At 35.2% G+C, this 12,521-nt stretch overlaps 1 protein-coding gene across 1 annotated transcript; it reads right to left on the reverse strand.

Annotated features, from left to right (window-relative positions):
• Positions 1-1,875: 1,875 nt before the first annotated feature.
• LOC117335080 (putative ammonium transporter 2) lies at positions 1,876-11,465 on the reverse strand. The gene is made up of 10 exons (XM_033895000.1): positions 11,358-11,465; positions 9,909-10,127; positions 8,907-9,089; positions 8,423-8,503; positions 7,723-8,008; positions 6,764-6,835; positions 6,278-6,337; positions 5,561-5,637; positions 3,896-4,122; positions 1,876-2,844 (listed from the first exon to the last, which is right to left on the reverse strand). Exons 2-10 carry the CDS (start codon positions 10,087-10,089, stop codon positions 2,254-2,256), a joined length of 1,758 nt encoding a protein of 585 aa, XP_033750891.1. The 5' UTR covers positions 10,090-10,127; positions 11,358-11,465; the 3' UTR covers positions 1,876-2,253.
• Positions 11,466-12,521: the final 1,056 nt, after the last annotated feature.

A 12,521-nucleotide genomic window follows, 5' to 3' on the forward strand; every position in this document is an offset into this window, starting at 1 on the left:
GTATGTGCTGCATACAAATAACATTAAGTTAATGGTTATCTGTCAGATAAAAATATCGCAATTAACTGAGAATTACAGTCACGACTAAAGTTAGGCATTCTATTATCTTTCAGATGTTTGTGAGAGAAGAATCGATGGGTTAGTTGATAAATGAACTATAGCCAATGTTTAATTTTATTTCATATTCCTTCATGCCGTTTTATTAAACAAGACCTGTAGTAGATTATAGTACATCTAATATGAGTGACTGTGTCATATGGAACGTTTTAAATGAGTTGATATTGATCAATAATTTGATAAAGGCAACATAACATTTTTTTAACGAGATTTATAAATTCCATATGACTTAGTCAAGCCTGTAAAATTCTGTTGATTTCATAAGAATAGTGTTGCAATCTCTCGAATACATTTCTATATGAGACAGGCGACTCGTACGGTGTGTGATTCCATGGAGAGATGATCGTGAGACGGATACTGATGACATCACAATAGTGTTATTACCATGTTTCGTATGATATGTATGGTATAGTCGTATTACATGGTAAAGTGGACAGTTAGGTGATAAAAGGTCTTTAACACATCTGACAATTCTTCGTCAACACTAAATGTTAAAAAAGACACGCTACGACACTCGGTAGTAATATACTTGTGACAGATTTTAGTGAAAATCATTAGGTTATTTACGGTATGATTTGAATATGGGTTAACCTTTCCATAATAAACAAACAGATAATTAGTCATGTACGTGCTAGGTACAGAAATACAAATTTATACTCACTTTTCAGCATATCCTTTATATTAACTAAACTCATATATGAATGGTTTTTACCTGCTCTTTCTGTCTTGGTCTGTTGAACTGATGACATATTAGCAGCAAACATCAGCCTTCATGCCTTCATGCCTTATCAAATACTAAATTAGCGTTCCTGTAGATAATCTTATTTCTAATTTAAAGTACTAGTTCAATACCGGTATATCCAAATAACACACATAGAATAAAATGTTTAACTACGGTGACTTTACCATCTTTTTGGTAAATTAAAGCGTCTGATGATGTAATAGTGTCCTATAATAAGCCTTAAATCAAACCAGAGTAACCTTTTATGTTGCCATTGACTGGCAGATGAGTCGATTTTCATAGTCCGAATCCCTTAGAGCATGTATTTGATTTGCTTCATACTAAACCTAGCTATTTTTGTTGTGCTTTATATGTTTTTCATTTTTTTTTTTCATTTTTTTTTCTCTCTTTTTCGTTTTGTCATTTTTTTGTTTTTTTTTCACCCATTTATAATTCCATTGCCGTCATCCTTGTTGCCTAATTGTATTTTCGAGTTCATAGAGATACTCTAATGACCAAGAACATTTCGTTTTTAAATGTTAATAACCACAATATCTAAATACGGTTAATAATCGTAATCAATTAATGTTATTATACCTACAATAATTGTTTATGTCCAAACCGTCTGTGTGTATAGAAACATCGAGTGTTTGACACAGCGACCATACTATGTGAAATAAGATTAGTATTATTGTATCATGCAGCATTAATTCATTACGATTGTTAAGTGCCGTCAATGTTCGTTGTTGTCTTCCTGTATCGATTGTATGTGACATCACAGCTAGTTACTCCACAACAATGTATGTGTTGTGCTCGATGCACCGAAACGTACCTGCGCACAAATGGAATCGCATTGCTTGCGTGTCCCATGAATAAGTCAATGCGACATGTTGGTAGGGGTGGAGCACGATATAATTTCTTCCGGGATGCAAATAATTATATTCCACTTTAAATTTAAAAGAGACAATTAGAAGCTTGAACTTTTGGAAGCAGTAATAGCATAAAGTATTTAACTTATTTCATAAAAAAACACAACAACCATTTATCTTGTTTTAAATCAACAATAATAACACTTTGTAAGCGATGTAACATCTTTAAAGTAAAAGTAATTGATTATCAAAATAGACCAATATGTAGTTCACTATGACCCACTTTCAATATATCAATTTTTTCAACTTAATGTTGTTACATTTAAAGTTAAAATTTAGCAGAAAACACAAACAGTATAATTTTTACATTCTCAGTTTCCATCGTATATAAAGCTTATTGTTATGAGTGAAGTAACAGATCAGAATGATCGCTGAGGGGCCGCAGGATGACCCAGGTTGGCACCCTCCTTTAGCGTGAAGCGTCATTCCGGACATTTTGTGCTTTATCCTGTTAACAGTGTTCTGACATTAAGTGTGCACAGTGTCCTACATATTCGTAACATAAGACTCGTCCTCATTGTTCTGGAACGCTTTGTTGACATAACTATGTCCATTCGATGTATGTTTCAAGCATTTATCTGGATTACCGTTTCCAGTAACGCGCACGTGACCGTTAGTCTCCCCTCTGTTTGTATTGTCCACCTCAGTAAGGTCTTCCCCGGTGTCGGTGACCTCTGTCGTGGGTTCAGAAGTCTGACTTTTCTGAAGAGATTTGATACCAGAATCGTCTGAAGTGTATCCCGATGCGCTATCCGTCTCTTCACTTTTTGGAGTAGCAGCACGTTCTCTTCTTCTCTTCCACCACCACCATATTGGTCTGGATGTGACGTAAGCAGGGTTTGTCCGCTCCTCATGAGACATATGACGTAATAAACGTTCTGCGTGTTCCCGGATGTCGTCTGTTGGTTCAACGTTGTGCTCAAAGTAATCGGCGCCGTACAACTCCTCCTCCAGAGTCATGCGTAGTCCAATAGTTAGGTCAATGCCCTTTAGAATAATTGATGACGTCACAACCGTCCATGCGATTATGACGACAATAGCTAGCAGCTGCACGCCGAGAAGGTACCAGCCTCCGCCCTAAAATTAGCAAGAACAATATTATCTAAAATGTTACTGTCTTCATGTCAAAAATAAGATAATGCATTTTTCCTTTCACAATTATACGAAAGCTTGAATTCCCAATATCAATAACTAGGGGTCAGTTATAAACTTGAAATAACGGGAAATTCGATATTTTTTCTGATCCACGGATTCCTTATTTTAAGCAAACACGATCAATTGTAAGTCATCGCGCCGTGAGTAATGACTGACCAGTGTTTTCTGTTGTTCACATGTACATACATGCACATGAATGGAAGCCACAATTAAGCGACGGTGAACTTATACAATTAGTCTTTTCCATGACCGGACTACATAATTAAAAAAAAATTACTGAAATTTTAAAATAATGCTAAGCCTAGTACGTGATTTTACAGTTGAAAAGTAAGAGGGTATGTTTGTGATCCGACTACACTTGGCCCATGTACTATGGTTTATAAATCTTTCAATTCAGCTTGAAATTTTCACCTTCTTGTTAAATTATCCTATCTTCAAAGGGCGAAAATGGCGAAAAATAAACGGGGGTGAAAATTACCAGGTATACAGTATATCGGTCTTCGGCCTTTTATAAGCTAAACGCTTCTGGACCTCCCTGATTTTGTTTCTCTACACTCTCACGGAGCATCTTAATTTCTTTCCTTAACAACTTGTTAACATGATTAACATATCAATTTTATGCCATATACTATATATATATTATCATATACACTGCATATATTTAGTGCCTAATATAGTTGTCTTTAAATTAGGCACACTATATACATTGTTTACATTATAAAGTTCCTGTGTAACTTAATTTGTGTTGAAATATATTTGAAAAGAACATTGAGAGACTGCCCTGCTGAAGATTGTGCAATTCAACAATGATATTTATACTTCGAAATGCAGGGGTAGTATGTAATTACTGTGGAAAAGAATAACATTCTTGAAAAAGAAAAAAAAAATGTTTATCAAATATTTATAGATACGTGACCGCCAGTGAGATGCTGTATGCACATGCCAATATATTTTCTCTAAAATCATTTCTTACCCAAACGAGACCATCGTGGAAACTAAATGACATTTCCACGTTGTCTTTGGTGGCAAACAGACCACAACTGATCATCCCCCAGAGAGATCCCGCAAGGTGGACGGCTGTTGCTCCAACGGGGTCGTCTATTTTCAATCTCACAAGCAATGCCTCCGCTCCGGCAGTCACGCATGCGCCAATGGCTCCAATGATAACAGCAACCCATGTTCTTGTTACGGCACATATACCTAGAAGATGAGATACAATAATTGTTAAGGTGGTATTGGTTATTTCCTTTATGTGATGGCTGAATGCATAAGTGGAGAAGTAACGGTGTTTGTAATGCGTGTTATATAGGTATATTTACATTTACACTGCAGCCCCACTACATAACTTTACCAAGCTCACTTGGAAGTTATGAGTCCATAACTTCCAAATCTTTATTATGACGTCATTAATATAGTGATGTCATAATTGTCACGTCGGCGATAACGAAAGATGGCCGTTGAAAAGGCTGTTCCGTCTTTGACGATAATAATTTGTTCATTCATTCATTGTCGGAGCAAAATTCCTGGATATAGTCTTTAAAAATCGTTGTCAAATGTAAATATAAGCATTGAACTGCTTTTAGTTGGAAGTTATTGGCTGATGAATACCAACTGGACAAAGGCAAATTCAACATGAAGCGCTAGCGCGCTTAATTAAATTTGCCTTTGTCCAGTTGGCATTCATCAGCCCATAACTTCCAACTGAAAGCAGTTCAATGCTTAAATAACCTAGCTGCCTACAATATTGACACCATATGTAAGGATACTGCGTTTCAGATAAGATGCTTAATGCTGAAATAAAAAGACCATTGATATTTTCATTTCAGAATGATATATTCATGTACTGAATTAGGACAGGCTGAAGAGGCAGAAGCAACAACTGATTATCTATTTTTCATTTTTGATGTTTGTCGCGTTCCCGTTTTTACATTAATTTCACGCCTGAATATCTGATGTCAATACTAGTTTCCATCATGTGATATTTTTCTTTAATTAAGGGATAAAAATCATCAATTATTACACTTATTGTGTTAACGCTTTATTCGTGTTTAATACATGACATTGACTGTCTTTGGCTGAGCGACACGACTACACTCTACCGGACTTAGTATTCACTATCCGAGCGGAATATCATTCTACAAAGTAGAACAAAGGAAACTCTAAACGTAAAAACAAATCGAATACCGTTTTTGATTCAGCATTAATCGTTAATTGCATTTCTTAACTGAGTTTCATTAGAGAACATCACTGATATTTATAATTAGCCTACATGTCATATTTTAAAGCTCTTTGTAAATAACAATAAAGTTAAAAAAGTTCATACGAGTTTACGTCAATTCAATGAGTAAAACCATTATACAAGTGTTTACTTGAAGTTAAATCGTGATAATACTTTCTGACACATAGACACTCGAACACTTAAGAGCTTACTCCGATGTATCAAAAACAGCCAGTGTTTCCGTGGGGATTCCCATGCTTTTCTTGATAAGCGAAAACCGCAATTGCACTATTACGTAATTGTATTTATAAAGAGACACAAGGAAGATATAGAACGACGTACGTCATGTTCTATATAGTTTTGTACACTCTGTTTATGTCAGTTGCTTGCGTCGGTGGTTTAAACCGAGAGATAACTTACCTGTTATGCTCACTAGAGACCCAAGGATTCCATTCACTAACAAAGCGATGTCGTATTTGCCTTTGTGTATGAAGAAACTGTTAAAGAAAGCATTTGTCAGTATAAGTTATATATACTTTTTTAGTAACCATCTATAATAGCACGTGTAGTATAAGCCATATGGTATACGGAAGTGGTAATGATCCAATAAGACTTGGCGATGGAGTAACGTCCACGTTTTAGGTAGATATGTGTTACATCATCATTTGATTTAGAAATATTCTGTTCCCTTGTGCGATATAAAGTCAGACGTGGTTGATGCTTGTCGATATACCTGGTGGTCCGTTTGCTGAACCCCGATTTGACCTAGATCTGCATAAAGGCTTTCGTCGCTGAAGACGCTTACCATCTGAACGCCTGGTCTTTTTCTGTTTGAACCCTCTCAAATGTCTCAATACAAATATATATTTATGATTGTATCTTGCCCTCATTTGACCGATTTTGAGTTAGAATAACAGTTTCGTTATTATGTAAGCATTCACTATTGTTTTATATATATATTTTATCAATTAAACAAAGTGTAAAAAAGATCAAAAGACCTTATTGTCAATGTGTGACAATCGAGTACCCTGCCAGGCTTGTGTATACAAAAACTTGGGAATGGTCGGTATCGAAATAGCAATGGACATATTCATGGTAGGACTACATACTGTCTCTTTTGTTAAGAGAAGAACGTACCTTAGTATGAACGCCATAGTTCCTCCACCACAAGCTGCTAGGATTGTTGTTGCCGCAGACCTTCAATAGAACATATCCATTTGAAATATATATCCACCAAAAATCATTCTGCTGAAAAATGGAATTCTATAACTAAATAATGTAATTCCTTCTTCGTGCTATTTAAAACACTCGTGATGTTCGAATTGTTACTTACTGTCTACAATTTATCGCTAAGTTAGCAATATGCAGTTAAGGTGATATCCTTTTTTTCTCTTAATCGTAGCGAGGTTGATAAAAATTGGTTGGGCACCACGGAGTGGCTTAATTGATATTACTATGATATAACCAATAATGCCAATTGTGTGTATTAATATTGGAAGTCATACATATTTACTATCTCTTTAAAGTATTGCTGGTTTTCTATATAAATACAACTGGTGTCTTAAATTGTAACATTAGTGGCAGTGAAAAGAGTAAACAAACCAAATACATATTTGATCATACCTGGCGGCTAGTTTCCATTTCCCGCCACTGATTCCAAACGTACTCCCACAGTTGAAGCCTAGCCAACCCCACCTGTAAATGTCAGTACGTAATATACAACGACATATACTATAAACATTAGGAAATACAAATATTTGGTCGGCAAACTATTTACAAATGGCGTCGTTATAGAAGATTAATACACATTTCCCCTCAATTAAAAGTGCTATGAGGATACATATGTTCTATTTAACAAATTTACTTGAGCAGAAAACTTACTTGAACTATCTTAAATTGTAAATAAGAACTTTTCAGTTTAGGAGTCAAAACACAACATTCAATCGTATGATATGACGTAGCCTGTGTCAGGGACCAATGGTTTTGGGATCATAAAGATGGGAGTGATTTAAAAGAAAATAGCTGATAAGAATATCTCATAAAAGAAAATGGTGAATTCTTTTTTATCGCTTGTTTCAGTACACACAAGTCCAGAGTCTGTTCTAAATAATAAACGAAGACTAAATATTTCTGTGGGATGTATTGCAACATCAATATGCTTATATATAAAAATGGTATCCAAATATATATGATGGTACCCTAATATATATGAATGGTATCCCCATACATGTAAATAGTATTATAATATCAATAGTATCCTAATATATATAAACGGTATCCTAATACAAAATGTACATATAAATGAAATATATAAAATATCTATGTGGTATCCTGAAACATGCAGCGTTTGCAAAGAAAGGCATCGTCGGCATCAATTACAAGCTTCATGAAAGGAAAAGTCCGTACTTTTCGCATGAAAAATAGTAATCTTACATAAAATTAATTTTAGTGGTTATCATTTTAGTGTTTTTCGCGCCGAAAGACTTCCTCTAAATTATGATTGCTCTAATTGTAAGTTTTGTATTTTACGAAATACGATAAAAGTAGATTGACGTTAGCGTGATATCGTCTAGAATACTCACCATAGTATAAATAAACCAAGGAGGGCGTTTACTGAGTTACCATGATGCACAGTTCCGCCCTCTTTTGAAAATCGTTGATAACGAGGCTTCACCATGATGGCGGCAATCAAAGCTGTAGTTCCGCCAACTAAATGGACCGGCCCCACGCCAGCCACATCGACAACGTGAAGCTTCCGGAGCCAGCCCGTGGGCGCCCAGATCCAGTGAGCAGGGAAACTATACACAAGCGTGTTCAGGAGACAGAATACTATATAAGCTGTCAGTTTGGTTCTCTCAGCAATAGCTCCTAAAATAAAAACAGAATCAACACATATTCAGTTATACATGACATACGACAACAACGTGTTTGCCGAAACTTCCGGCTACATAAGTCGCAAACTCAATAGTATAGTCCTAGTTGTTCAAATTTCGTTTAACATGTGAATGTAAGACACTTGAGATTGCAGTCATTGACATCATTCCGATGATTTCTGTACCATTTCGGGTCCACTTCATAAACGGATGTGATGTCATTTCCAGTTTAGCGCTGTCTAATAAAACAAACCTTTAACCCCCCCCCCCCCCCCCAAACACACACCTAAAGTTAACTACGTAAGGAAATGGCCATAGCAGGACATACGACATCTGTACGATTTAGAAGGGGGGACATGGGAACTTGAAAACTTGTGCCGCTTTGGGAAGTGTGACGTCATACACAAACCTGATACAATTGTCGTCGCCGTAGTACAAAAAGAGGCTTGGAATATAAACTTAGAGAAAACAGTTCCCATGTGCTTTTCATCTGCAAAACAAAAAGTAGATTCTTAATCCCGTGCCAGTTTAAAGGTATAAAATATTTAGATTGTTTTGCTTGAAGCCATTTATAGGTATAAGTTGTTTTGCAATTGATGTAAAATACATTATGTTAACATTTGTATTTAAAGGGCAATACCACAAAGAAAGTGAAATGTTTGCCGGCTAAAACGTCATTTCATCTAGCAGATCGATTTTGTTTTGTGATTTCTTAAAAACAATTTAATAATATATTAAGATGTTTCTGTTAAATAAAACAGCAGTGAAATTTTGAATATGTTTATTCCATTGAATGATATGAAATTTTGATAATCAAGAAAATAAAACATCTCCAGAGATTTAGTCCTATTTACCTTAAAACAGCTATTACTATACAACGTCTTACTACTTGCCTGGATCTAGGAAGAAAGAACCAACTCCGCTGAAACCATTAGAGCCGGACGAGTCTCCAAAGGTCAGTCCGTACCCTATGGTCCAATAGGTAAGTCCGCCAAACACAACGTCGACAACATTCTTGACCATGATGTTTACCTCGTTTTTCCGACTGGCCATACCACTTTCCAAAAGTCCGAATCCTACAACACATTTCACATATCATATATGATAATTATTCATATTTTCAACAAACCAACAATAGCTTCCTGATAAAGTAATGATGCCATTTCCGACTTACCTGATATCATATACATTGCCGAATTACCTGGACCGACTTACCTGAAGTAATATAAATTGCCGATTTATCTGATGAAATATGCCATTGTCAAAATAACTGATATACTATGTAATTACAGACTTACCTGGTATAATGTCATTACCGACTTACCTGATATAATGTCATTACCGACTTACCTGATATAATGTCATTACCGACTTACCTGATATAATGTCATTACCGACTTACCTGATATAATGTCATTACCGACTTACCTGATATAATGTCATTACCGACTTACCTGATCTAACAAGTCATTACCGACTTACCTGATATAACATGTCATTACCGACTTACCTGATATAACATGTCATTACCGACTTACCTGATCTAACATGTCATTACCGACTTATCTGATATAACAAGTCATTACCGACTTACCTGATATCGTACGTCATTACCGACTTACCTGATATAACATGTCATTACCGACTTACCTGATCTAACATGTCATTACCGACTTACCTGATCTAACATGTCATTACCGACTTACCTGATATAACAAGTCATTACCGACTTACCTGATATAATGTCATTACCGACTTACCTGATCTAACAAGTCATTACAGACTTACCTGATGTAACAAGTCATTACCGACTTACCTGATATAATGTCATTACAGACTTACCTGATTATAATGTCATTAGACTTACCTGATATAATATTCCATTCTCAACTTACCTGATTGCATGGTAAATATGATGAAGGAACTGGTGAGGATCCACGTAGCGTCATCAATCCAAGCCTCGACATCATCTCCAGGAGACAGTGTAGTACCTGCGGTCGTTGTCCAGCAGTTTGTTCTTGTGGTCAGTGTCGTGTTGTCATGGGAACTAACAGTCGTCGTGTTACTAAGTGACATTTTGATCTTCACTTACTGTTGAGTAGCGTCACAATATTCTGAAGCATTCAACATGATACCACGACCATTACCTTGTAATTACTACAGTGTATATACAAATACTATTATATACGATTACTCCTATATACATGGACACATCAGGAATTCAGAATTCGCTCTATACCTTTCACCAACAAATTACCTACAGCACCAATGAATGGCTTTCCGCAGACATGCTTGGAAGCTTACATATAGAGCCAAGCACATGACGTTCCCAACAATATCAAATAACGCAAAGCAGTGCAGGCTTAACCTACAGTAAAATAATACTTTATAGGAATTGTTTTCTTGTATATAAATGTTTAGTTTCCTCATGCTTGTTTTCTTGTGATCTGTGTGAGATTTAACATATGCTATTTTATTGATGATTATATTTTTTAATGTTGGAAATAAAGTATATAGTTTCTTGTAAATTGTCATTATAATGACAAATCAATTTGAAAAGTGTCCGTTCAGCCGTAACCTTCTCAATAATTCAGCTAGTTTCACGTATACATTAATCGATGACTTGAACAGAAATAAAAAGCCAGCAACATAAGCGACTATTAATAGACACGCGTGCTTAAGTTCTGTAAATCATCCATCCAAACAGTAGGCTTAATGACAGATCCCACAATTCGCTATATTCTCGGTGCCAGTTTTTGCACAAGCAATGTTCTCTTAAAATAACCCTATTGTAACTTTAAATTATTAACAAATCTATGGAATCCTTATAGTCTTATTGAGATTAACAAATCTAAATGGTCTAAGCTATTTTTACGATATAGCTATTTTACCTATCTTAGTCGTTTGTTCGATGGTACTATTAAATATGTTTGAAATAACACATTTAATGACGAGTCGACGTCATCTGTATAACGCCACAATATGAAAATTTGGACAGTAACGACTTTCTGATTGGTGTCTATTTTCCTTATAAAACAAACTTTAACTATCGAAAATTTATTTGAAATACATTATATTTTCCTTTAACATGAGATATCTATCTGAAATTTCAAGAAGGCAACAACTTTTTTATGCCATAATACCGACTCAGATCCCACGTTCTAGAATTCTTTATGGCACAATATATGTTTTCTTAATGTGTGGAAATAATAATGAATTACAAATGTGCACATGTAGGATAGAATTTACAAGGATGGTTAACGAAATAGCACTTCATATGAATGGTAGCATTATATACTTTTCCCGTTCATCGTCAGAGCATCATTGACATGCAATATTCATACCTTGTAAAAGAGGTTCCCTGTCATGTTGTAGCGACAGTCTCCATCCATCAGTACCTTATTGACTGGTTGCTTTCCAGCTCACATGCTGGCACTAACGCTTTCTAGTGATTGCTTTCGCGATTACATACCGTCAAATAATTAATTATAAATACCGTCAAATAATCAATTATACATAGGCGAAGTAGAATAAGTCTGTATACATTTACGAATTATCGATGTGAACAGGCATTGAAATGATCACAATTGAAATGAGTGCATTTTCGTCGTTACATAATTGTATAAATGGGAATGAAGTTGACAACAGTTTGTTGTCAGCTTGAACAAGATTTCAGACAAGAGAAAGCTATTCTTTCGTTTTAAAGCAAAAGAAGTTATTTGATTAACTAGGTTATTGTTAATACTGACTAGATTCTAATATCGATTTTTCTACTTTTGTGAAAATATCTTCGATTGATTTTTCCGATTAAGCATTGTTATGCGTGACGTGAACCTGTTTCCTGGCAACGCCCAAGGTGTATTGACAGATCAATGATTGTTTCATTAGAATTTATAGTGATAATCTAGCTAACTAGGGGAAGTCATTTGATACGAGTATGGATTCCATGATTCAATAAAACACGACAATGTCCAGTGTTCATCCTTGGAATCGAACACTGCGCCATCTGCTCAATATATGAATATTTTGAAACATTATATATGAAATTTTGCCTTGGAAACCTTTCCTCTATTTTATTGAATTAGAACACCATTGAGTAAAACGATATTTAACTTCGTGTCAGGGTCTAGGTGAAATAGCATTTTAAACCAATAAGTGAAACATGGTTAGTTTATTGTGCTAGAAGGAAGAGATAAACAAATAATTTTCATCGTCGATATTGAGGTTAAAAGGACTTTTTTGATCAACTTTGTTTAAACGGTGATTAGTATTAGTAGATATTTCACGACCTCTTTGTTTAAATGATCTCCAGTTCAGTGCATTATATAAAATCCTCAGTGTTGCAGAACACAAAATTGAGTAAAAAAAAAAAATAAATGTCAGATTTCATTCGATTTACTACACCTTACAGTAACCTCTAGACTCATCAGTCGTAAAAATAGGTCAATCTTTTTTTTAAGTTGCTGTTAGATTGCAAGTAAATTCTCTACTTTTCAGGAGTTCTCATT

This window comes from Pecten maximus, chromosome 9 (genome assembly GCF_902652985.1).
Source record: "Pecten maximus chromosome 9, xPecMax1.1, whole genome shotgun sequence".
Lineage (NCBI taxonomy): Eukaryota > Metazoa > Mollusca > Bivalvia > Pectinida > Pectinidae > Pecten > Pecten maximus.

Bases quoted from the DNA above. Each gene is read 5' to 3' on its own strand.
- LOC117335080 (XM_033895000.1), bottom strand. From the start codon at position 10,089: ATGTCACTTAGTAACACGACGACTGTTAGTTCCCATGACAACACGACA. The intron at 8,504-8,906 runs GCAAGTAGTAAG...TTTGTTTTGCAG, and splicing joins TTCTTTCTTCCTAGATCCAG to ATGAAAAGCACATGGGAACT. The intron at 6,836-7,722 runs GTGAGTATTCTA...TGACATTTACAG, and splicing joins CTTGGTTTATTTATACTATG to GTGGGGTTGGCTAGGCTTCA.